Genomic DNA, 27,609 nt, shown 5'->3' with positions numbered 1-27,609 from the left:
CTCCCTTACCATCCACTCTGTCCTTCCGAATAGTTTGATACCCTCGGATATTTAACTCCCAGTCGTGACCATCCTTTAACCATGTTTCAGTAATGGCCACTAAATCATAGTCATTTACGATGATTTGTGCCACCAACTCATTTACTTTATTCCGAATACTACGAGCATTCAGGTAAAGTACACTTATGTTGGTTTTTTTACCTCTGTTTTGAATCTTAACATCTCCAGTTTTATTCCTTTTGTTATTACTGGGCCTATTCACTGTGCTCCCCTCAGTCACTGTACCTTGTACTGTCGCCCTTATGGATTTCTGACTATGTCTTCTCTGCCTTGCACTTTTCCCCTTACTTCCTTTTGTTTCTGTCCCCGTTTTACTACCTTCCAACTTCCAGCATTGGTTCCCATCCCCCTGCCACATTAGTTTAAACCCTCCCCAACAGCTCTAGAAAACACCCCCCCTAGGACATCGGTTCCAGTCCTGCCCAAGTGCAGACCGTCCGGTTTGTACTGGTCCCACCTCCCCCAGAACCGGTCCCAATGCCCCAGGAATTTGAATCCCTCCCTCTTGCACCATCTCTCGAGCCACGCATTCATCCTATCTATCCTGACATTCCTACTCTGATAGCTCGTGGCACTGGTAGCAATCCTGAGATTACTACCTTTGAGGTCCTACTTTTTAGTTTAACTCCTAACTCCCTGAATTCCGCTTGTAGGACATCATCCCGTTTTTTACCTATATCGTTGGTGCCTATGTGCACCACGACAGCTGGCTGTTCACCCTCCCCCCCCAGAATGTCCTGCAGCCGCTCCGAGACATCCTTGACACTTGCACCAGGGAGGCAACATACCATCCTGGAGTCTCGATTGCGTCCACAGAACCGCCTGTCTATTCCCCTTACGATCGAGTCCCCTATCACTATAGCCCTGCCATTTTTCTTCCTGCCCTGCTGTGCAGCAGAGCCAGCCACGGTGCCATGAACCTGGCTGCTGCTGCCTTCCCCTGGTGAGCCATCTTCCTCAACAGTAACCAAAGCGGTATATCTGTTTTGCAGGGAGATGACCGCAGGGGACACCTGCACTGCCTTCCTACTCTTGCTCTTTCTTTTGGTCACCCATTTTCTATCTCCCTCAGTAACCTTCACCTGCGGTGTGACCAACTTGCTAAACGTGCTATCCACGACCTCCTCAGCATCGCGGATCATTGTATCATACGCTTTAGGCCGACTATGGAAAATGCCAAAAAACAATCCAGAGTAAGAATTAAGTGGAGAAAGCCAACTTCAATGGGGTATGAATGCATTTGGACCAAATATATTGGAGTCAAAAGTTGGCAAGAAAAATGGGAGCTGATCAATGGGCTTCAAAGAAGAAATGATAGGGCAGCACGTGGCTCAGTGGTTAGCACTGGGACTGCAGCGCTCAGGGCCCGGCTTCGAATCCCGGTCCTGGGTCACTGTCCGTGTGGAGTTTGCACATTCTCCCGTGTCTACGTGGGTTTCACCCCCACAACACAATGATGTGCAGGTTAGGTAGACTGGCCGCGCTAAATGCCCCTTAATTGGGAAATAAAATTAACAATTGGGGACTCCAAATTTATTTTAAAAAATAAGAAATTATTCAGGCACAGACAAGGAGTATTCCCTCAAAAAGGAACGGTAGGGGAAACAAATCCAGACCGCCCTAGAGACAAAAAGGGTGGAAATTAAGATGATGAAGAAAATGGGTGCATTGAAAAAGGTTCAAGGAGAGGTAGAAAGCAAATAAGAGAAGCAAAGTGGTGTATGAAAAAAGAATGGCAGCTAACATAACAGGAAATCCCAAAGTCTTCTATCGGCATTTAAATAGTAAAATGATGGTGAATTGGAGTGTGGAGCCAATCAAGGACCACAAATGGCATTTACACATGGAGCAGAGGACATAGCTGAGGTACTAAATGACAACTTTGCTTCTGTCTTTATGAAGGAAGATGATGCTACCCAGGCCATTGTCAAAGATGAGCTAATTCTGACACTAGGTGAGTTTAAAATTGAAAAGGAGGCATCATATATGCTATCTGTACTTAAAATTGATGAAACATCTAAACAGGATGGAATGCATCCAATGATACTGAGGGAAGTGAAAGTGGAAATTGAACAGGAACCAGACTTAACTTTTTAGTCTTCCTAGGAGTGGTCACAGAGGTCTTGAGAATTGAAAAAGTTAAACTCTTGTTCAAAAAAGGGTGTAAAGATAAATCCAGCAAAGATACATGGCAGTCAGTTTAATCTTGGTAGTGGGAAAACTTCTAGAAACAATGCCCGTGATCTACCGGCCTCGTCGTGTTCAGCTCAGGACCCACCAAGGCTGGTAAATACAAGCCCGGTCACACTTTGTAAGAACTAACGGGGTCTCACGAGGCATTGTGATCTGGATCATAAAGGCAGGGCATCCCCACTGTGTGCAGCCAGGCTCACTTGAACATGCTCTTGCCGGGGTTACCCAAGGCGCAGGATCTAACCCTCGTGCCTCAGAAACCGTGAGCAAATGGCATTTAGCACTGGTCGCCACCAACGTAGACCAGACATACTGGCACTTGGGGGGGTCTCTCAGGCGATCGTGGGTCCAGAGTGGTTGGATTCTGGGCAGGGTTGTACCCTGGCTACTCCGATACCACCTAGGCACTGCCAGCCTGGCATGGGATAGGGCCAGGGAGAGGGACCAGTTATAGGGATGGGATAGGGCCAGGGATAGGGCCCTGCCCTTATGAGGTGGTGTGCAGGTCCCTTACAGATGAGCTGGGGCGTTGGGGGGAGTCCGGAGGCCACAGTGGGGGTCTCGAGATCTGGGTGCCATTTCTCTTCCTGCATTGGCAAGCGGAGCTCATTAGTGCAGGAAATGGGACTAAGTGAGACCTCAGCGGGGCGTTCTTCGCCGATGCCCTGAAATGAAGCAGAGTTTGTTTGAAAGCGCCAGAAAACACCTGGCTAAACGCGCTCGACATGGGACTCTGTTTCATTTACGTTAAATCGCGCCCAATAATTGGAGACAAAATTAATAGTTACATGAATTTCTTAAGGGAAAACTGTGTTTAGCGAACTTACATGAACTTTTTGAAAAGGTGACAGAGGTTAATGAGGGCAATGCTGTTGATATGATATACGTGAACTTCCAAAAATCTTTTGATACGGAGCCACATATCAGACTTATGTGCAAAGTTATAGCTCATGGAATAAAAAGGGCAGTAGCAACATGGATATGGAATTGGTTAAGCATTAATGGGTGTTTCTCATGCTGGAGGAAGTTTGTCGTGCTGTTCCGCAGAGGTCAATGCTGAGACCATCATTTTTCCATATATATGTATCAATGACCTAGATGTTGGTGTACAGGGCACAATTTCAAAGTTTGCAGACAACGCCAAAGTTGGAAGTATAGTGAACTGTGCAGAGGGTACAGTAGAACTTCAAAGTAACACAGGCAAGTTGGTGGAATGAATGGCCAGGTAGCAGATGAAGTTCAATGCAGGGAAGTATGCGGTGAGTCATTTTATTAAAACTGAACATCGAAAGACAATCTAAAATCATAAAGTGCAAAACTCTAAAGGGGTGCAGAAACAGAGGAGCCTGTATATGTATGGATGTACATAAATCATTGAAGGTGGCAGGACGGGTGGAGCAAGCCATTAATAAAGCAGACAGTACTCTGGGCTTTAATAGGGACAATGAGTACAAGTTTGTACAAGTCATTGGTTCAGCCTCAGCTGGAGTACCGTGTCTAGTTCTGGGCACCACACTTTAGGAAGGAAATTAAGGCATTCGAGAGGATGCAAAAAGGATTGATGAGAATGGTTCCGGGGATGAGGAACGTCAGTTATGAAGATAAATCAGAGTAGTTAAGGCTGTTTTTCTAAAGAAAAGGTTGAGAGGAGATTTGATAGGGGGATTCAAAATTATGAGGAACCTGGACAGAATAGACAGGGAGAAACTGTGGAGAGATCGAGAAAAAAAGGGCACAGATTTAAAGTAATTAGTAAAAGGTGCAAAGGTGAAATGAGGACTAATATGGTTGGGATTTGGAATGCTTTACCTCAGAGTGTGGGGGACACAGCTTTAATTGAAGCTTTCAAAAAGTAATTAGGCTGTTATCTGAAAAAGAATGTGCAAGATTACTGGGAAAAGGTGAGTAAATGGCACGAGGAAAGTTGCTCATTTAGCGAGCAGGTACAGGTATGATGGGCCAATTGGCCTCCTTTTATACCATCAATTGTGATTCTGCGAATAATAAAACTGGACCAAACACAAACGTCTATGGTAGACCACTAAATCCCTTCTCCAATTGGAGTAAAACACAAATATTCATACCTCATCAAATTACTTTCTACGCGTGCTGCCAGGGTATCTGAAATTTTTTTTTAATGATATTTTACTCCAAACGTAAATAATAGCAACTAAAAAAAACAACAAAGCAAAGTTAACAGTTTGTACATTTTTCCCCTTTTAATTCCGTCTCTCCCCCTCCATTCACCCCCCCACAATGAACAGCTCCTCAAATATCATCATAAATGGCCTCCACTGTACCTCAAAGTCCTCGTCTGACTCCTTCAAGGCAAATTTAATCTTCTCCAACCTGGGATACATGTACAGGTCTCCCAGCCAAGCCACAACCCATGGTGGTGTTTCTGACCTCCAATTCAAAAGGATCTGTTGCCGGGCAGTTAAAGAGGCGATGGGCGTGACATCGGACTCCCCTCCCCTCCAGCTGCTCTGGCACCTTCAAAATCCCAAAGACCGCCACCATGGGGTTCAACTTTAACTCGGCCCCAGTATCCTCGATAGTGGCCCAAACACCATGATATACCATCAATTACCACGAGACGAAAGTGGTGAAACTATTGAGGCTTTATTGCACAAGATGTTGAGCCTCCTGCAGCTGGAACCAGAATGGAAGCAGCGCAGGCGAGCAGACACTTTTATACAACACCTGCTGGGAGGAGCCAGCAGGCAGGGATTTACTGTATTACCTATAGTACAGTGGCAGTGCCGTAATACGCATAGTGTTTTACCAGTGGTGTTTACCACATTCACCCCCTGTTTAAAAACAGTCCAGCGGGGGTGAAAACAATGTTACAGATTGAGTCTGTTGGGGGCCTTGACCTTCTGCCATGATCACCTTAGTCCTGGTGGTGATGTGGGCGCCAACGTGGTCACCTGCAACACCAGGAGTGTGTTGTCCTCTCCTTCGTCACCCAGTAGTGGAGCCGGTGAGGGGATGGATGCTGCTGGGGTGGGGGCTGCGGTGAGGTTCGCAGATGGGAGGGTGAGCGGTGCAGGGGCGAGGGAGGCAACCAGAGGGGGAGGGGACGGTTCCAAGTCGGGTGTGGTGACAGTTGTGGGTGGGCCCCAGCGGGTGCCAGGTCCCAGAGGGAGACTGTGTCCTGTCGCCCGTCGGGGTGTGCCACACAAGCGTACTGTGGGTTTGCATGGAGGAGGTGGACTTTCTCGACCAGGGGGTCCGATTTATGACTCCTCACATGCTTCCGTAGGAGGACGGGCCCAGGAACTGTCAGCCAGATTGGGAACGAGACCCCAGAGGTGGACTTCCTAGGGAAGGCAAACGCACGTTTGTGAGGGGTCTCATTAGTAGCAGTGCACAGGAGTGACCAGATTGAGTGGAGCGCATCGGGGAGGACCTCCTGCCAGCGGGAGACTGGGAGATTCCTAGCCCGAAGTGCCAGCAGGACGGCCTTCCAGACCGTCCTATTCTCCCTCTTCACCTGTCCATTTCCCCGTTGTAGCTGGTCGACCTGCTCGAGGCAATGCCCTTGCTGAGAAGGAACTGACGTAGCTCGTCGCTCATGAAAGAGGATCCCTGATCGCTTTGGATGTAGGTGGGGAAACCGAACAGGGTGAAGATGACCATGGCAGACGTTATGTCAGGGCATGGGATGGCGAATGGGAAGTACTCATCAATTATATTGAGAAAGTACACGTTGCGGTCGGTGTAGGGAAGGGGCCCTTTGAAGTCCATTCTGAGGCGCTCAAAGGGGAGGGATGGCTTCACCAGATGCGCTCTATCTGGCCGGCAGAAGTGCGGTTTGTGTATAATCATTTCTTCAAGAAAAATGTTAAATTATCCAAAGACAGGCTACTTCTAACAAATCCATTCTGATCATCTTCAGTTAATCTGCTCATGAAACTGCTCAATAGATTCTGCGGTTTGCACACATGGATGTTAGCTGAGCCCACCCAGTTTTACCCATTCTTTCTTGTTCCATCGCCGAATGTCATTCATTTTGCTAAAGTCAAAAATTGGACTCAAGATATAAATGCAGTGATTTTTTCGAATATCTAGACTAAGCACAGTGATGGAATATGAACCATCATTCTCTAAAACTGAACTCAGGCTACCATTTTAAATCACTGAGAGACATGAAGAGAAATCAGGCCTGAACAAGACACTTCTATATAAACTGCACCGTGTACTCTGTACAACTTGGAACAAAAGCTTTCAGGTACATACAACATTAAGTACATTGACAAAAATAATAAACTGCGCATTAAGATTACCAAATAAAGCATCGCAATGTTCATTTTTCATCACTTCACATTTTAAGAGGGTCAAGAATTCACCACACCAGAGTTGGAAACTAGAATTCGCCACACCAGAGTTGGAAACTAGAGAAAATTAATCAACAATTATATGCTACTTTTACAAGGTTAAATGGCGAATGGAAAAACATTTTTTAAAATAACGACCAACAATACTCCAATTCAAGATCAGTGCCTTATATTGGCTCCATCTTTTCCTGAACAGTGGGCTGGATATTATGACCGCTTGCCTGTATTTTTGAAGGAGAGAGTGGTCGTAAAATAAAGCAGCTAGGCAGCACGGCGGCACAGTGGTTAGCATTGCTGCCTATGGCACTGAGGACCCGGGTTCGAATCCCGGCCCTGGGTCACTGTCTGTCTGGAGTTTGCACATTCTCCCCGTGCCTGCGTGGGTTTCACCCCCACAACCCAAAAAAGATGTGCAGGGTAGGTGGATTGGCCACGCTAAATTGCCCCTTAATTGGAAAAAAATAATTGGGTACGCTAAATTTATTTCTTTTTAAATGAAAAAAAAAAGCAGCTAGCCGTCTTAAAGCCATCCCACCCATCCCTGACCTCTCCCCCATACTACGGTAGGTGTGGAAAGTGTCAGGCAACACCCGCACCATTGGACTTGGGAAGCTTACATGGCCAATAATGGCTAATTAAGGGTCCCATTCCAGCTCTGTTGCTATTTTACCTCCACCCCCCCCAACCCTGCCACATCACGCCATACTCCACCCCCCTCGTTAGGGTCTGCCAGCCAACCCTGTCCAAAGTTCCAGGCTTACCTTTAATTTCGATATGGGCGACAAGGTGGCACATGAGTTAGCACTGATGTCTCACAGCGCCAGGGACCCGAGTCCAATTCCGGCCTTGGGTAACTGTCTGTGTGGAGTTTGCACATTGTCCGTGTCTGTGTGGGTTTCCTCCCACAATCCAAAGATGTGCGGGTTATGCGGGGTTACGGGGATAGGGCAGGGATTGGGTCTAGGTAGAGTTCTCTTTCAGAGGGTCGGTGCAGACCAATGAGCCAAATGGCCTCCTGCACTGCAGGAATTCTATAATCCCCATCAGTCATCTTCCTCGGGGTCTACCTGTAGTCCCAGTAGTGGCCACCACTTGGTCCTGGCTCTGCTAGGACCACAGAGCTGCCAGCCATTTGATTGGCCAGCAGCTCTTTTAAGGCGAGACGTCCTCCTCAGATGAGTGGCAGCCCCAGTCTGGTTAAGGTTAAGGGGGGGGTTGTTGGGTTACGGGTATAGTGTGGATACATGGGTTTGAGTAGGGTGATCATTGCTCGGCACAACATCGAGGGCCGAAGGGCCTGTTCTGTGCTGTACTGTTCTATGTTCTATGACTCAAGGCTGCCGCCGTGTAATAGCACTGCAGGGCAGCCGGGTTTCAGATGGGCAAGTTGATGATGAGGCTGCTGGGGAGGGAGCAGGTAAAATGTTACACAATAAAATCCAGCTCAGTAAGATTTTAAGCTCTTAATCGGCTTTGAAAAATAAATTAGATCCTGCGCCAATATTGTCCCAACCCCTCACTCTAGCCCAGATATCTGTGGTGAGGAACAGGTTTTAAATTTTAAATCACCACAAATTGCTAGACATTTTGTGCCAATTCACTGTTAGCTTCACAAGAGATTGGCCATCAACATCCCCAGGAGTGTCAATATATTGTCAGATTTCTGTTGTAAATTACAAATTAAATTAAGTGCAAAAAAATGAAGGCTGTTATTTCATGATGTAAGGACCGTTTATTAGGGCTATTAATGGCACATGTTATTCAAGCTCAGAGACTCAGAAAGTAAACGGAAACCTTGGGGCTTCAGAAAGGAAACTGGAAACCTTCAGCTGGGAAATTTTTCTGAAATGTTATTAAATTATAGATTTTTAAAAATAATCTTTATTGTCACAAGTAGGCTGACACTAATACTGCAATGAAGTTACTGTGAAAAACCCCTAGTCGCCACATTGTGGCACCTGTTCGGGTCCACAGAGGGAGAATTTAGAATGTCCAAATTATTTGACAGCACATCTTTGGGGACTTGGGGGATGAAACCGGAGCACCCGGAGGAAACCCACGCAGACACGGGGAGAACGTGCAGACTCCGCACAGACAGTGACCCAAGTCAGGAATCATACCCGGGACCCTGGAGCTATGAAGCAACAATGCTAACCACTGTGTTACCGTGCTCCCTTTTGTCTCTTTTTTTCATCTTCATTTGCTCTTCGGAATATCGGAACAGAAATAGACTATTTTGCCTCTAGGCCCTTGGCCGTCATGAAATAAAATGGCTGGTCTGTGACTTAACCCCATATACCCCCCTTTACATCATATACGCGCCATTACCCCCATATTCCTTAAGCACATATCCCCGTCTTTGCCCATGTTCCTCATACCCATATACCCAGCTTTGCCCCTTATCTCTTTAACACAACTGGGAAATAAAACTGATAAATCTCAATTTCAATTTAGCAAAGAATCTAAGTAATATTTGTCACCCCAGAAGAGAGTTCCAAACATCTGTCACCCTTTAAGTCTTTTAATTTCACTCCTGCAAGGTTTGGTAACACCTCCCAATCCTAGATACCCAAATGAGCAGAAAGTATCTAACTACCCTGTATGATTCCCTTAAATATCTTGAAAACTTCAATCAAATCATCCTTTAATCTTTTAAATTCCAGGGAAAATAACAATGTATAATTCCTCCTTGTAATTGAACTATTAGAGCCCAGGTATGATTCTAGTAAAATACACTACATTCCTTCCAAAGCCAATATATCCCTCCAGAGGTGCAGTGCACTGAACAGCTCACAGTACAAGATGTGGCCTAACAAGAGCTTTTGATAGTGCTTTCAGGGCTTACCTGTAATATGCGTTGCAAAATTGATGGAAGTGCTATAAATCCTGTCATACTGTTCAGTACTTGTTTTGTCAAGTGCTTCAGAACTGTGAATAGAAGGTCAAAATGTAAATTTAACTGGCACAAGCCAGGATACAAAAAAAAGAGTATTGCACACAATTGTGGAGTTAGGTGATAGAGGACATTCAAAATCCAGTTGAAAGGATGAAGATCTCCCATTTCAAAGCTCCTTTAATGATTTAATAATGCAAATTCACTCACAGAAGCAGTTGATGGTTGGAGAGAAGAGTAAAAGTTTATTTGCTGGTTCACCTTTGAGAGGACCCTCACCTGGAATCCGGTGCTAAGGCACTCGTGTATACTGCAGATATGTTTTGTCAATGAGATGACGATTTCTGGTATAGATGCATATTAAGGAGATGATCCAAATTGGTACTGTAGACTAAAATGTTTCCCAATATTACACTTGCATGACTGATCAAGTGAGCCCTTTGGCGAGCATGAGTGTTGAGCTGCTCAGTCACTTACACTCTGAAACCATATGGCCAGATTCTCCTGCCTCACCACTCCATGTTTCCCAGTGGCAGGAGGCGGCCTGCCATTGGCCGGTGGTGAGATCTTCTGGTCCTGCTGCTGTCAATGCAAGATTTCCAATTGAATCCATCCCAAGCCGCTGGGAAACCCGGGGCAGGGGTGCGCCATCAGCAGGACCGGGAGATCCCACCGGCATGAAGCGCCGGCAGTTCTCGCTCATAGAGTCCATTTGTGAATATCAGTAACCAAGAAACCACAAATGGCATCAATTTTTCCCCACTTCAACAGAACAAAATGTTATTGTTTTTACCATATTGCTCTTAATGCAGGTGGTTTGGGAAATTTGAAGTTCAACAGCAGAAACATATGTATCGTTTGATCGTTGCATGGTATTTGGGAAGGTGCCACTTACGTTAGCTGTACTGCACTATTACATTGCTGAGCTGATTATAAATTTGCACCAGGGAACACGTCTCCAAATATTAAGTCAGTAATTTAAAAGACCATTTCCTCCCCGAGTTCAGAACATCAATTGTCTGCTGCACAACAGAGCTTAGGTCATTAGGAATCCTATCAATATCTGGAATATTAAATACTTCAGTTTTGAGTAGAGTGGAGGAATTTTATAGTCAACTACAGTGAAATGTCTCTATTCTGACTGTATGAAACTGTAACCAGTGCTCTCTAATAAAACTGTACTTAAGATTAAACCGCTGCTTGTAAGAAGTTGAACACTGAATCGTTAAATCCGAACAGAGTCTTAATTACAAGGCATTAGATGATTCTTTAAATTAATGGCTTGAAATAAAATCTTAAATATTAAGTCCAGCTGTGCACAGTAGCAGAATGAAATATTTAATCTCATTTTGTTATACGTGCTCTGGAGAAAAGCCTCAGGACAAATTCTAAATACATGGATTAAATAGGGTTTCCAATCGATCTAGTTAAACCTCACAGACAGGCGGCATGTGGTTAGCACTGGGACTGTAGCACTGAGGACCCGGGCTCGAATCCCGACCCTGGGTCACTGTCCGTGTGGAGTTTGCACACCCGTGTCTGCGTGGGTTTCACCCCCACACCCAAAGATGTGGTTAGATGGATTGGCCACGCTAAATTGCCCCTTAATTGGAAAGAAAATAACTTTATAAAAAAAACCTCACAGATGTCTAAAATCCTTCCAGTTTGGCCTCAAAGTTATTTTCTTCCCAGCGAGTGTTTCATTGTGGTCAACATCATTTAGGGCAGCACGGTGGCGCAGTGGGTTAGCCCTGCTGCCTCACGGCGCCGAGGTCCCAGGTTCGATCCCGGCTCTGGGTCACTGTCCATGTGGAGTTTGCACATTCTCCCCGTGTTTGCGTGGGTTTCACCCCCACAACCCAAAGATGTGCAGGGTAGGTGGATTGGACACACTAAAAATTGCCCCTTAATTGGAAAAAATGAATTGGGTACTCTAAATTTATATTAAAAAAAGGTAATGAACATCTTTGATGCACAAATGTTTCTGAAGTAATTAATACAATTCTTCACTTAGTTTGTGACCTTGGATAGTCAGTTTTACCCAAAATATAACTTCAGTTAGTTTTTCAGGTGCACAACCCGCTTATTGTTAGTATCTGGTAAATTTCTGAGAGAATCCATCTATTTGTTTATTTCTAATCCCTCAGGAACTAAATACTCTGGCATTTACAACTCAACTCCGTTTCCAGCTTCTTTCAGTTTCTCAAAATAACATTTTCAATCTCCAAGCCTCATGTAACTAAATTATTCTCAGCTTCTGGACTAACTCCCAGTTTCCCGTGAATTAATCACTCCAGCCAAACCACAGCTCTTCAATCTTCAAGGTAGCTTTGTGATTAAGAGAATTTAAAATCTACAAACAGATTTGGCTTTGGCTTCAGATGGTTCTAAGATCTTAAGCAGATTCCTTGTGGAGTTGCCTGAAAAAGTTTAACTCAGCATTATTTGAGCAGTTGTGTTCAAGATTTTTCAGCCATGTCCAGTCAGACATAAAAAGACGAAATTCTGTTCTTCAATTTTAATTTCCTTTGATGTGACAATTTCAGCCCCAACACTGAATTTGTGCTAAGGAAAGGGGTTCTCCGTTATGACTTTCTTGTCAAGTATCGCAACACTAGTAATTTCCATGATAAACTCAAATTATTTATCCTTTCTTTCGAAGTTGTCACAATAAAATTGTTTGCAGATGTGTGTGGGTTTTGTTGAGAATCCAAATCTGCCCATCCCTAATTGATAAATTAACAGATAGTTGGCAATAAAGAAACCGTGGGTGCGATTGAATGGAAATGCAAGAGTCTCATGTTGAGCGTGATTAGCCGCGTGTTTCCCGGGACTTGCAGCGCCATGAAGCCCCTGCTCTGAATGGGACACTGCTTCATTTCTGGGTCTCAGCGAGCAATACCCCGCCGAGCCATACTTAATCACAATTCCTGCACTAACGAGCTCTCCTCACTGGTGCAGGAAGTAATGGGGCGCGATCTTCCAGCCATGCAGCGCCAGAAAAGCACCACGCTGTGGCACTACGTGGCCGATGAAAGCTGGGAGACCCCGCTCCCGGGATCCACCCGGCTCGCAACGCCTCACGAGATTCAGCGCAACCTTGTCAGACGCTGCAAGGAGAATCCCGTCCACAATGGGTAGGATTATGTTTTGGCAAATCTGCATTTTAGAGCAGGCAGTAACATAGAACATACAGTGCAGAAGGTGGCCATTCAGCGCATCGAATCTGCACCGACCCAGTTAAGCCCTCACTTCCACCCTAGCCCCGTAACCCAATAACCCCTTCTAACCTTTTTGGTCACGAAGGGCAATTTATCATGGCCAATCCACCTAACCTGCACGTCTTTGGACAGTGGGAGGAAACCGTGAGCACCTGGAGGAAACCCACACAGACACGGGGAGAACGTGCAGACTCCGCACAGACAGTGACCAGCGGCGAATTGAACCTGGGACCCTGGCGTTGTGAAGCCACAGTGCTATCCAGTTGCACTACCGTGCTGCCCTCACGGTAGAGCAAGAAAGACTTACTGTAATGTGCAGATATCCAAGTTACCTGAGGCTTTGGAATTCAATCCCTTCACTTCGGATACCTCGGGTGAGCGCCATTTGTGACTGGTCCTCACAAATGGGGACCAGACAGAAGGGGATTGGAGACCCCCAGCTGCGTGCCCTTTGGGCAAGATCGTGCTCTGGCACTGCTGATGCCACCTGGGTGCCAGCCTGGCACTGCCAAGGTGCCCAGGTGCCATTGCCAGCTCGCAGCGGCACTGCCACGGTACCAGGTTGGAATTGCCAAGATGCCAAGCTAGAATTTTGTACACGCACGATTGGACAGGGGTTGCCCACTGGGGGCGCTGGACTTACGGCCCCTCACCATAGCAAAGCAAAAGGCACTGGACATGGATGGAGGGTCCAAAGAAAGGGCAGTTGCCAGTGTGGAGGTTGTCATCGGGCGATGAAGTGAAACCCTGCTGAGTTGGGGTTCCCCATAGCATGTGTGTCAACCCCACCACCCCGACACCCCCTCTCCATCACCCCCCCCCCCCCCCCCCCCCCCCCCCCCCCCCCCCCCCCCACCCACCCCACAACCATCTTCCCCAGCCACAATCCCAGGTGTCAAACAGCGACAACGAAGTGGCCGACATGGACGGGTGTCATCTGTCCGCATCCCGTGACAAGCCGGAGCTCGAGTCCGGGGAAGACACTGACTTCCCCTCACACCTGTCTCAATACCCTTCACTATCCTGATACACTCGGTTAGGCACTTTAGTGAAGAGGCTCTGGGGACACTATCTGCTGTGCACCGCACACGAGCAGCAATACAGCAGGTGGAGATATGAACTACCAAGGGGCGGAGGATGGTCGGAGGGTGAGCCAACCCCAGGGACTAGCTGTCAGGGTCAGGGAGGGTTTTGTACTTCTTGAACAGACACTACCATCGACTGTGGAGATGCAGTCACAGAGCCAGGAACAACGTGAGGGGTTGTCAGTGCGCATTCAGCACCTGCAGGTGCAGTTGGAGAAGTCCAACCACATGCACAAGCAGGAAGTGGTGCCGAACATGCATGTGGTGTCTGAGGTGTAGGCCTGGGGGGCAAAGGTTTAAGCCATGGGTCAACATAATAATAATAAAAATCTTTATTGTCACAAATAGGCTTACATTAACACTGAAATGAAGTTTCTGTGAAAAGCCCCAACATGTCTAAGGCCTGGGGCAATCTTAGCAGGCAGTGACCGTGACACAGTATAGGCCTGCCCTATCACAGGCAACCTGGGCATTGCAGCGGCGCTCTAGAGCTTGGCCTCATCACAGTGGGCCATGGCTGAGAGCAGCATTGCCCAGGCGCTGGCCGATGTGGCCCAGCCACACAGGTGGCGGGACAGCCTCAGGCAGAGCCAGGTGGCGGGGCAGCCTCAGGCCTCCATCGAATGAAATAGTGAGGGGGCCATCAGGCACCCCGAGGAAGGAGGAGATGATGGGGCCCTTGCTGGTGACTCCAGCAGGCGAGATGCCGGAATACTGCAGTGCCATGGATTACCCCCCTCCTGTCCCTGGCAAATCTGTTGGGCAGCGGGCAGAACAGTGGCACCATGCCACCTAGGACACCCGAGCAGCAGCCGGGCCCGTCTAGGCACGGGCGCCCCAAAAGACGCCTGCCAAAATCGCAGCATGGGCGTCGTTATAGCGAGTCTCTGCGTGAGTCTGTGGCCTCCGGATAGGTGTCATCAGCTACAACTGCAGTGGATAATCCTGTCGCACAGGAGCCAAACCACCCCCCCACCCCGGAGGTGACGGGGGCACCTTGAAGGGGCCAGGAACCGTCAAGTGTGCCAGGATGAAGGCGTCGAGCATACTGCCCGGGTTTCGGGCCTAGATGTGCATGATGCGCATCTGATGATCACACATCAGCTGCACATTCATCGATCGGTGTTTGTGAACACCGGCCTGTCATCTGCAGGTGCCCGTAGGGTGACATGCATCCCATCGATCATCCCCTGGACCCAGGGCATCCCGGTGATGACAGTGAACCCAATTACCCAGGCATCCTGGTGGGTTTAGTCCACATTGAAATGGATGTATTGTGCTGACTGGGCATATAAGGGTGTCCGATATGGCACCGATGCATCTGGGCACCGAGCTCTGTAAGATTCCAGACAGGTCCCCCACTCAGCGCCTGGAAGGACCCCGTGGCCTAGATGTTCAGGGCGACAGTCACTGGAAGCGGTTTTCCTCCCCCATTCCCCGCATGCAAGGTGTGTCATGATCTGACAGATTTGTCGCACTGCCCCCCTGTTAAGCCACAGTCTATGACTGCATGCCTAGTCCAGCATGTCATCGAATGACAGGTACTGCTGGTACACGCGAGACCTCAAGCACGCCCCCTTTGCAGCTCCTCCTCGGCCTGTTAGGCAGCCGGCTCGCCATCCTCACTGGTAGGCTCCACTGCTGCAGGGTGCTCCTCCTTGTGCAACACCTGCTCGTACAGCCGCAGTGCATCATCCAGGGCTGCAGCGCCAAGGAGGAAACCCACCATTGCTGGTTGAATTCCAACACCCATTGTCTGCAGGGAGTGAAAGGCAGACATGTTAGCATGATGCGCACCCGCGTGCCTAACCAGGTCCAACTGGCTACATGGTGGCCCCAGTTGGCACTGCAGACCCTGCCCCCACATGGTCAACCCCCACCACCTCAGTTATTTCTTGATCTCAGGTGGAATAAATTAAATTGTTTGGAATCTGGCTTTTCTGATGCTGGGGACCTCAAGAGGCAGTCAAGATAGATCATCCACTTCAAACACTTCAGCCTGGTCTTTTACACTTACAGTTGATAATTAGTCACTGACCATGAAGGACCCTATACATCTCTCTCCATTAAAGCGAAACAACTGCTTATATCGTTGGAGAGGCACCACCATGAAGTGTGGGGTCAGATGAGGAGGTGGGCATCCCAAGATTTAACCTGTGCTGTTGGGGTCAAATTCTCTACCACAAGCTAATAATTTAGACAACTGAGTTAACCAGTGACTCCTCCATTATTGAGAATGGTGCTATTCATGGAGCCTATTCCTCTCCTGTTATTTGTTTACTAATCCATCATTGTTTACAAGTGGATGCAGTATGATAACTGACAGAGCTTTAATCTGATCCACTGGTTGTGGGTTTATTAGTCAATTTTTCTCCAAGTCAATTTATCTCCATGTTCAAAGAACCTGTGGAATCCTGTAAGTAATGATCAACACAATGAAGCTCCATTTACAAGCAACAGCACCAGGATCAGAGTACAAATACTTAAGTTCTAATATCAAAGATCCTTTTAAGAATGAGATAGTGACAGAAATTAATCAACTTTAATAGCTGTATTCTAATTTAATGGGTTTTCCCAAAATATTTTCCCAAACAAATTAATTGCTTGTTTTCAGATTGTTTTTAAAGTACATTTGCGATATTACATCTATGGCCTATATATAATCTTAATTTAATAATCTTTATTGTCACAAGTAGGCTTACATTGCAATGAAGTTATTGTGAAAATCCCCGAGTCACCACATTCCGGCGCCTGTTCGGGTACACAGAGGGAGAATTCAGAATTGCCAAACAGCACGTCTTTCGGGACTTGTGGGAGGAAACCGGAGCACCCGGACATGGGGAGAACGTGCAGACTCCGCACAGACAGTGACCCAGCCATGGATCGAACTTGGGACCCTGGCGCTATGAAGCCACAGTGCCAATCATTGCGCTACTGTGCTGGCCATATAATAAATGGGAAGAAAATGTTGAACTGCCCGATCACAGCTTAAGTCCTATTTACGACACTCTCCCTTTCTTCTCCAAAGTCCTTGAATGAGTTGTTGTCTCTTAAATCCATGTTCACCTTTCCAGAAATTCCATGAGATCCCTCCAATCAGGTTTCCACCCTGCCACAGTCATACAATCATAGAATCCCTACAGTGAAGGAGGGAGGGATTTGGTCCATCGAGTTTGCACTTACCCTCCAAAAGAGTACCTTACCTATGCCTACCCTCTGCCCTATCTCCTTAACCCCATCTAACCTGCACATCTTTGGATGCAAAGGGGCAATTCAGCATGGTCAATCCATCTAACGTGCACATCTTTGGAGTGTGGGAGGAAACCGGAGTACCCACAGGAAATCCAGCAGACACGGGGAGAACGTGCAAACTCCACACAGTCACCAAGGTCGGAATTGAACCAGGGTCCCTGGTGTTGTGGGGCAGTAGTGTTCATTTTATAAATTTAGAGTACCCAATTCTTTTAGAATGGCCAATCCACCTACCTTGCACATCTTTGGGTTGAGGGGGATACGGAGAGAATGTGCAAACTGCACACGATAGTGACCTGGGGCCGCGATCGAACCCGGGTCCTCAGCACAGTGAGGCAGCAGTGCGAACCACTGTGCCACCATGCTACCAGTGAGGCAGCAGCATTACCCACTGTGCCATGGTGCTGACCCTAGTGCTGAAACAACTTTTATCAAAACCACAAATTACATTCAATGTTACTGTGATAATGATGACCTATCTCTCTCTCCCTGTCCCTCCAGGCCTGTATGACGATTTTGGCACATCTGCACACCATCCTCCTCAAACACCTGTCCACCATTATCCAGCTGGGCAAGGCTGCACTCACCTGGGTCCATTCTTACCTGCATAAAATAGCCTGTCAATCACTTGCAATGGTTTCTCTTTCCCCTTCGCAGCAACGTGGCACAGTGGTTAGTGCAGCTGCCTCACAGCGCCAGGGACCCGGGTTCGATTCAGGCCATGTCCACTTGGGTTTCCTCCGGATGATCTGCTTTCCTCCCACAGTCCAAAGGTGCAGGTTAGGTGGAGTTAAAGGGTGATGGGGATAGGGTGAGGCTTTGGGCCTCGGCAACGTGCTCTTTTGGAGGATCAGTGCAGACTCGATGGGCTGAATGGCCTCCTTCTGCACTGGAGGAATTCTTTGATTCTGCATCGTTATCTCAGGAGTCTCTTAAGAATATATCTTCAGCTCCACCTTATATCCCTTTTGCTGGCCCTTGGTGACATAATCCAAAAATGCAGCTTTGTACTCTGATAACATCCAGATCTAGCTTTTCACCACTTCTTGACCCCCTCCGCTGCTTCAAAACGGTCAAACTGCATATCCAACGTCCAATACTGGAGAAGCAGAAATTTCCCTCACTGTCTTCAGTCTCTGCCACAAACTCTGCTCCCTAGAGGCCGACTCCATCCCTCTCTCTGGAAATGCCTTTGTATCTAACACTGAGGTAAGCTTCCAACCATTCATCATTGAGATCTCCTATTTCCATCTTTATAACATCGCCCAACTCCGCTTCTCCCTTAGCCCAACTGCTGCTGAAACCCTTATGTGTGATTTTGTTATCTCTGGACAAAACTCTTCCAATGCTCCTTGGCAGGTTGTCCATGTTCTATCTACAATAAACGTGACCTCATCTACAACGCTGCCCATGTCCTAATGTGCACTAAGTCTCATTCACCCATCAATCCTCTTCTCACTAACATACCCTGGCTCTTGGTTAAGCAATATACAAATTAAGGTTAAAATAATTAATAGAAATGTAACATACGAAATACTTACATTCAAAAGCATGACTGGATGACCCATCTTTCACCAGTTTCTGTGCTGACATAACAGCCTCAAGCAATGGAAACCATAATGCCTGAAAGGGAGAAAATGAACCCATCAAAGAACCATTCTTGTTCACATGTCCGACAACGTTGCACATTATAGTTCAAGGATAGGGTTTATATGATGAGCCAGCTGATAAATGTACTTTTCAGGAAGGACCCGGGACCTGTTCACAGCTTATGCTGAGTTGACCTTTGTCAAGGAAACAATAACAACAAAGGAATTAACCCCGGTGCTCCTGACCTACAGTGGGAAAATAGTTCTGCTCTGGTTCGTCCTCCCATATACGACCCAGCAAATCCTGACAGAGAGTGAATGGCAGAGAGGGAGAGATAGAATAAGTGAGAGGAGAGAGAGATCAAGAGAGAGAACAAGAGAGAGAGAAAAAGAGCGGTGGAATGTGGAAGTGCATTGCAGTGGTGTATGAGCTGAGTTGGGATGCCCTCAATCAAGTAGCATCGTGATACTTCTTGCTTAGACTGACATATGAAGAATACCCACTTTAACGAGGTGTGAGAGGCAATCGATATTATGGGTTCAGCAGTCTGGAATAAATCGAGGGCTACGGGACAGAAGGCAAGTAGTAGGGAGGGAAAATAAAAATAAAACTGGAGAGTGCATGCTGTGATTATCTCGCTAGAATACTTACAGGACAATAAAATTACTTCAATAAGATTTATCAAATCATTATTGAAAAATTAACAAGGGCTAATTTTATCACCCTTTCTTAATCAATAAATGGATAAACTGGTGCTTAAAGTTAGAGTTTTTTCTGCTCAAGTTCAATATTATCTGTCAGTACACAGAATTTAATTGTATACTTTAGCTCGACTCATTGCAGAAAGAATATATTACCATTTTTCTTATTATTGAATTTAAAAGACTCAGTGCCATATTTATTCTCAGTAATTCTTGTTTTAAATGCTCATCGAGATAACTAGTTGCCAGTAACGGGCAATGAATAATTCTCTACTTTGGAGTTCAAGTTTAAACAGAAGTATCCTTTCCATTCTGAAACACTTCATACCAAACTCAGCAGACACCCTCCCTTCTTGAAGCATCAGTGTGATGTTTTCCATTAAATTGTGCATCAAGGCGCACAACATAAATTGCCATACATTGCCGTGCTCCTGGGTTTTTAGCTTATTGCATTAAAACAGTGGAAATTGGACATCTAACCTATGAATTCCATAACTTTTAATAACCTCAACTTGTACATCTAAACAGAGCAAAGATTCCATCAGAAATAAAAACAGAAGATGGGGAGTTGGTGGCTCCTTAATAAAATCAAAGAGAGAGAGAGCAATTCGGAAAGAGAGCACGGGTCAGAGAGAGAGAGAGAACATGCTGGGGAGAGAGAGCGACAGAGAGTGAGCGGCAGAGAGGAAAAGATAGAAAGAGCGAGAGGAGAGAGAGATCGAGAGAGAGAGCAAGAGAGAGAGAAAGAGAGCACGAGAGGAGCAAGAGAGAGCACGAGAGAGAAAGCGAGCATGCGTGGTGAGGAGAGTGGGGTCGGGGGAGAGATAGTCAGAGAGGAGGGCGGGTCATTAGCTTGTAAACTTATGTTGCAAGTACTCGAGAATCCAGAGAGAATGAATCTCAGAAGGCAAGACTGAAACCCTGTGAAGTAGGCCATTATTAAAACCATTCAACTTGGAGCGACATTTGGAAAGAATTCCAAAGCATTGGGGCAGCAGGGTAGCATGGTGGTTAGCATAAATGCTTCACAGCTCCAGGGTCCCAGGTTCAATTCCCGGCTGGGTCCCTGTCTGTGTGGAGTCTGCAGGTCCTCCCCCTGTGTGCGTGGGTTTCCTCCGGGTGCTCCGGTTTCCTCCCACAGTCCAAAGATGTGCGGGTTAGGTGGATTGGCCATGCTAAATTGCCCGTAGTGTCCTAATAAAAAGTAAGGTTAAGGGGGGGGTTGTTGGGTTATGGGTATAGGGTGGATACATGGGTTTGAGTAGGGTGATCATGGCTCGGCACAACATTGAGGGCCGAAGGGCCTGTTCTGTGCTGTACTGTTCTATGTTCTAAAGCGTGACCGGCAAAGGTACAGATTGGAAACCCATCATGAAAAAGACTAAGTTTGAGTGAGAATGGTTGACCCTCAGTGGGAGTAATGCCTGGGAGATTTGTTGGGAAATCCATAGAATTTGTTTTGGTTGCATCTGTCATCACTCTGTAGTCTGGAGTGTCCGGCTACAGTTTGCCTGTTAATGTACATGTACCTCACATTTACCCTGAATGTTAGGATAAGGTACATGTTTTAAATAGTTTTGCCTTTCCAAATTTGTAAAGTTTGTTTAAAACCCAGCTGGTTTCTTGAATCTTAACCTTTATCTACTTTAAGAAAAATGATTTTGATCTCGAACCAGATCTCTCCCCAAGTCCCAGAGTCTGGCCAAGGATGGAACAATGTGCATCGAGTCTAAAGGAAACATCTCCTTGTAAAAACCTGTCCCCAAGGGTCGTACAGGAGGCTGGGGAAAGATTTAGATGGAAACAATAGGAGAGGAGTTATGAATAAGTTGTAATGACATCATGCCGCTTGGGCTGGAAATGCAAGGTCATAAATACATTCACTACAGTCAGTAAAAAGAAAACACTGGCAGTTGGATCATTAGACAAGAATTCCAAAGAAATTATAACATAAACATAGGCCCGACTGTCTGTGTTAATGTTCGCACTCCACCTGAACATGAGTTTTAATCCAATATACGTATCCTCTGCCTATATCCCTTAATCCTACTTTCCCCTAATCTAATTCATTCTTAAAGGTTGACAGGAAATCCACTCAAATCATCAACATTGGAAGTGAGTCGTACAGCTTCACAATCCTCAGATATAAAAACACTTCTCCTGCTTTCTGCACTAGATCTCTTACAGGTTTTAGATGGTCACCGAAATCTGTTTGCTTACTATCAACCTTGGTCTCATCCCGCCAGAAATTTACACCCTTCTATCAAATCATTCAATACTCTCTTCTGTGCAAGACCAACCACCTCCATTTTCTCTCATTATTTCTTTTCCCCATCAATACACACTGCACAGGACAGTAGGAGTTCCTGACAGATGAATAGATCACAGCTGGCTATTGTTTGTGGAAACGTGATATGTCAATGAGGGAATTTAAAAGGGGGAGAAAAGGTAAGAGAAGAAAAGTTCCATTGAAGTCTGAAAATTGCACTCGTGAAAGGCCCTGTAATTCCAGACAAAACTCTCAGCACTCACCTCCCGCTGTTGTTGGTTGAGACTATGCGAATTGCGTTGACACAATGCAATAGTCTCTTCTAAGGTGGATTCTGCAGCTTGCACTGTTTCTTCATTTTTCTCTCCTGCAGAAGTGGTATAATGGTGTGTGAATACAATGCAGCATTAGAACATAGAACATAGAACAGTACAGAACAGTCCAAAGATGTGCGGGTTAGGTGGATTGGCCATGCTAAATTGCCCGTAGTGTCCTAATAAAAGTAAGGTTAAGGGGGTAAGATACGTGGGTTTGAGTAGGGTGATCATGGCTCGGCACAACATTGAGGGCCGAAGGGCCTGTTCTGTGCTGTACTGTTCTATGTTCTATAACAGGACCTTCAGCCCTCGATGTTGTGCCGAGCAATGATCACCCTACTCAAACCCACGTATCCACCCTATACCCGTAACCCAACAACCCCCCCTTAACCTTACTTTTTTTTTAGGACACTACGGACAATTTAGCATGGCCAATCCACCTAACCCGCACATCTTTGGACTGTGGGAGGAAACCGGAGCACCCGGAGGAAACCCACGCACACACGGGGAGGACGTGCAGACTCCGCACAGAGAGTGACCCACCCGGGAACCGAACCTGGGACCCTGGAGTGTAGCTTTGCACACTACTTAGCCAAGCAATAACCAATAAGCATTTCAACAGGATTTATGCATCAATGTAGGTATATCTTGCACACACTTAACCACACTTGCCAACTTAACCCCGAATTGGCACAACTATGTGAGTGAGTGAAAAGTTACTGTTTGCAGTTTGTCATCTATATGTTTAACTTTGGTGACAATATCTGTTGAGTACGACACAGGGGTGCCCAATGTATAATTATAGTCTCTGAAGTCGTGGCAACACAATCCTCAAAGCCACATAACTGAGAAACAGCTGTGTTGACATTCCTCATTTGTCAGCTTGTTGAAATGTCACACTGGGATCTCACTATCCCCCACCCCTCCATTCCCCTCAATTTCAGAAAAGGCTGCTTTTGGGCTGTGATCCAAATCAAAACACATGCATGAAAGTCATAGAATTTAGAGTGCAGGAGGAGGCCATTTGGCCCATCAAGTCTACACCAACTCTTGAAAGAGCTGCTGTACTTAAGTCCATGCCTCCCCCTATCCCCGTAACCCAGTAACCCCACGTAACCTTTTTGGACACTAAGGTGCAATTTAGCATGGTCAATCCACCTTACCTGTACCACCGTGTCGCCCCTGTCTACCTCAGATTACCCTGTATGGATAAAGTGTCTCGAAGACTTGCGCAACAGTGAAGCTAGCTGCTTCCTCCTGTTACTATGCAGTAATAATACAAGTGGTGTTCTCCACTGACAGGGTGCAGCCATCAAGCCTATCACACAAATAAATATGTGGCATATGGATTCCAGTGCCGGTGTGATGCTAGATATGTAGGCCATACATCTTGATGATTGGTGGATCATATCAAACATCATGTTCCTTCGGCATTCGCAACCGGAAAAGTACAGACTATACACAACCAACACATGCATGTGTGATTCTGCAATCGGACAACACTGACTGCTAAGAATTACGTTGAAAATAGATTTAAGGTTATCAAGGCCTACTTGCACATGCTAGAAGCTACAAATTCACCCACCAGCCCTCTCCATTTTTTAAACTCGTTCATGGGACGTTGGTGTCGCAGGCTTTTAGCATTTATTGCCCATTCCTAATGCCTTTGAGGGGACAGTTAAAAGTCAACCACACTGCCGTGGGTCAGGAGTCACATGTAGGCCAGACATGTATGGCAGATTTCCTTCCTGGAAGTACGTTAATCAACCAGGTGGGTTTTCATGGTCATCATTAGACTTTTAATTCCATATATTTAATTGAGTTTAAATTCCATCTCTGACATAGTGGGATTCGAACCCAGGTCCCCAGATCATTATCCTGAGTATCTGGATTATTACTCTAGGGACAATACCACTAAGCCACTGCCTCCCCCTTACTTTTTTGCAGGTAAAAAAGTGTGTTTTTAACTAAACAAAAGCATAGGGACTCATGGCTCATTCTCCATGGCAATGCCTTGACCAGAGTCTACCTGCCTGCTTTGATTTTGAAGAGCTTGACAGTTATGTTTATTGGTACATTCTCCATGGCTATATCTTTACCAATCAGAGTCCACTTGCCAACCAATCAGCATTCTCTTCTCATGCAGTATAAATTGTTGTTTACTGGCATTCTTGCAAATTGTCCAATGAGTGCACCAAAAAAACTTCAATCACATGTCTCTATTTTCAGCAATACAAAATATTAAGTTTTCTTTTGAATGATGACAAACAAAATGAGTCGAATCTGAGTTAAGATGTGTGAGAGATCTATGTAGGAGATGCAGTTAGTAACAATAAACTAATAAACAACGTAAATTGGCATTAGTAGAAAAATGTCATGAGAAGGTGCTTGGTTTTGAAAACATGTTACAAATAAACAAATCTATTTCAAACAACTGTACAAAACAGCACCAAAACAATACTTGCCTCATTTAAACTACATCAAATGTATTAGTTATTTAAGGTGCAGTCGGAAGGCTTGCCAATTCCATAACCATAGCTCAGCCTCAGGCAGTGCAAATCCAATTACACCGGCCAGGGCAAGGACAAACAATATCCAATCATCTGGCTCATATCTATATTGCTTGCAGCAAATTGGAAATCGACTAATTCTCACCCAAATACACTGTCAATACCTGCACGGCTCTGATATTGAACCTGCAGTCAGACAGCATAGGTGCTCCTAAGGGGATTTTCTGGTCGTTCACGTCGGCGGTATTGTCCGGTCCCACCGATGACGAGCCCCTGCCGTGGGTTTCCTAGTGGCGGAGGTGCAAACAATGGGAAGTCCAGGTGATAGCGGTGGGACAGTAGATTCCGCCACAGAATATGTCATCAGGGCAGGGCGGAAAATCCCTCCGTTATCTTTAAGACTGCTGGGCTCAGGTTTGTTTTTCTCTCAAATGATTCAAGCTTTATATTGTGCAATTTGATGGCATCTTGAATGCACTATTTCAGAAATTGCATTGATGGATTTTATTTCAGATGAACAAGTACTATACCACAATCATAATTTTGTTCAGTGTTGACAAATTTTGACACAAAGAAAGCAAGACAGGCTCCCCATATAATAATAATCTTTATTATTGTCACAAGTAGGCTTACATTAACACTGCAATGAAGTTACTGTGAAAAGCCCCTAGTCGCCACATTCCGGTGCCTGTTCGGGTACACAGGAGAATTCAGAATGTGCAATTCACCTAACAAGAACGTCTTTCGGGACTTGTGGGAGGAAACCGGAGCACCTGGAGGAAACCCACGCAGACACGGGGAGAACGTGCAGACTCCGCACAGACAGTGACCCAAGCCGGGAATCGAACATGGGTGCCTACCGCTGTGACGCAGCAGTGCTAACCATTGTGCTACCGTGCACTGAAATGTACCATGACTGCAGACGCAACTATGTATATTCTGGAAATGGCACCTGAAACACTATGAAGAACAGATAATGCACTGCAGTTGGTTGCAATGCTACATTATGAAAGTACCTGTTAACTCCAGAGATGGGCATCACCTATCCTGCCACAGTCAATAGCATCTCTCCTGTTCCCACATTATTACCTCTGGAGTTCGCCAAAGACCTATCTTTGGTCCCCTCACATTTGTGATCCATATGGATGCCCTCGATGACATCAAGACACCGTGTCAGGTTTCAACAGCACATTGACAATACTTTGATCTACCTCACCACCATCGTCTTTCAACTCATCCAGTGTCTCTGAACTATCAAACTACTTCTCCGACATCCAGTCCTGGATGAGCCAAAACAGTCTGACACACTGGGAAGACTGAATTCAATGCCTTCAGCCAGCAGCAGATACTCTATTCCCAAACCACTGACTTCACCCCACTCTCTGACCACTGAGACTGAACCAGGCTGTCTGTAGTCTGGATGTTCAATTCAAATCACCTACGACAAAAAACAAGGCCACTCAGAACAAATTATCAGGAAATCCAGCACTGACAAATAGAAGGCAAATTGCTTTTAATGTAGTTGAGTTTTTTTTGATGAAGTTACAGAAAATGGTTGATGAGGGTAATATTACTGATGTGGGGAACATGGATTTTAAAAGCTATATGATGGTAGGAAAATAAAGGAAGTTTTAAGCGATTTATATTTGTATTGGCAAATATTAGGAATAAGGTATAGTTTTAAGTTGGTCTAATTTAATATTTCTATGGTTGGAAGCGTAATATCTTTAGTTAGATTCATGCTGGACAAAAGTGTTTGTATGTGTGGGGACAAACTACCCTGTAAGAGATAAAAAAAATGGACCAAATGGTCCATGATAGTAATGAGTCAGCTCTGAAAGTGAAACGAGACTATAGCACGTGCCAACTATGATGGCGAAATAAAAAAAACAGAAGGAGCAATTACGTGCAGTCTGTGAGGCACTAAAGAGAGAGAAGCCCAAAACTGAAAAGCTAGAAAGTTTAGATGAAGAAGTTGTGAGATTCAGATGTAAAGTCTCTGAACTGAATTCAGAAAAGGACGAAGTACAATTGGTAAATAGCAAGCTGGCATCGGAAAATACAAAGCTTAAAGCGGAAGTGTAAGGCCTTCAATTGGCAGTACAAGATCATCTGACCCAGAATAGGGAACTTAAAGAGAGGTAACCGGAACAATCCCTCACCTGGGGGGAAAGTCTTTTCAATGGGCCCTCAACACTCATACAACCGAAGCCCATCCCAGAAACAATAGATCTAACTCCAGAGGTCCAGTCACCGCCTCCATCTCTGCCAGTTTGAGAGGTTATAGAGGCCATTCCCGACAAAAGACGTATCGTCTCAATGAAAAAGAAGCCAACTGCGACTGCCAGCTCTTCTGTGGCAGTTTCATTTCATCCCAAAGTAAAAGAAATTGAACAAGAGCATCAGAAAAAGAAACCACCAGAAGTGGTCACAGAACCCGATTTTGTAACTGATTCGGAATCCTGTAGCAACTCCGATGAAGAGATTAGTCAGGAGGAGGAGACATCCCAAAAGAAAATAACAAAGTCCCGAAGGCCTCACGGCGTACGATTAGCCCCTTTAAAGTCAAAATGGTGTAAGACTGAGTCAGTAAGAACAGTGAACGGGGAGTAAAGAATTACCTGAGTCTTGCATACGCAACGGTTGGTCAATGAACCTGATGATCCGGAAAAGATTGATAGATGGTCTCAAGAATTATTTAACCCCAAGAAAGGGGGAATGGGAACATGGGAAGGCCTTGAACGATTATGGCATATTTACAATCTCGACTCGTTGGATGGAGTCCAAAGGGTGGAGACTGTAAATATGTTCAGGCTTTGTCAGTAATAATTCCGAGGAGGGACAGCGTTCCAGAGATGTTAAAGAAGCACTAGGGACTAATGAACAGCAGCTAAAAGATGGGTGGACTGTAGTTAAGCAGTGGCTGTTAAAATACAAGCTAGCAAAAACAAATTGGGGAAAGGTCACCGCTTGCATTCAGAAGAAGACAGAGGAAGGATCAGAATACGAAGAAAAGTTTAGAGCAATATGGAAGGAGCGCTCAGGGACGGAAATGCCGGAGGGACTTGAGACACAAGTAATTTTTAGTCGTTGAAAGCTGCCTTTGCTGCTGGTTTGAGAACAGATTTGTTTAATGCATTAAAATTGGTGTTTCCTGAGTGGGACCGAGTGTCAACGA

General features: G+C 45.8%; 1 protein-coding gene across 1 annotated transcript in view; it reads right to left on the bottom strand.

Annotated features, from left to right (window-relative positions):
• vps8 (VPS8 subunit of CORVET complex) overlaps positions 1–27,609 on the bottom strand; it is a 787,508-nt gene that overhangs the window by 409,337 nt on the left and 350,562 nt on the right. Inside the window, 3 exon segments of the mRNA XM_038788252.1 lie at positions 9,439–9,521; positions 18,586–18,667; positions 21,868–21,971. Coding sequence (XP_038644180.1) covers positions 9,439–9,521; positions 18,586–18,667; positions 21,868–21,971 — 269 coding nt within the window.

The sequence above is a fragment of the Scyliorhinus canicula genome, chromosome 2 (genome assembly GCF_902713615.1).
Source record: "Scyliorhinus canicula chromosome 2, sScyCan1.1, whole genome shotgun sequence".
Taxonomy (NCBI): Eukaryota; Metazoa; Chordata; class Chondrichthyes; order Carcharhiniformes; family Scyliorhinidae; genus Scyliorhinus; species Scyliorhinus canicula.
Note: the sequence above shows the minus strand (reverse complement) of the source record. Positions and strands in the feature narration are given on the sequence as shown.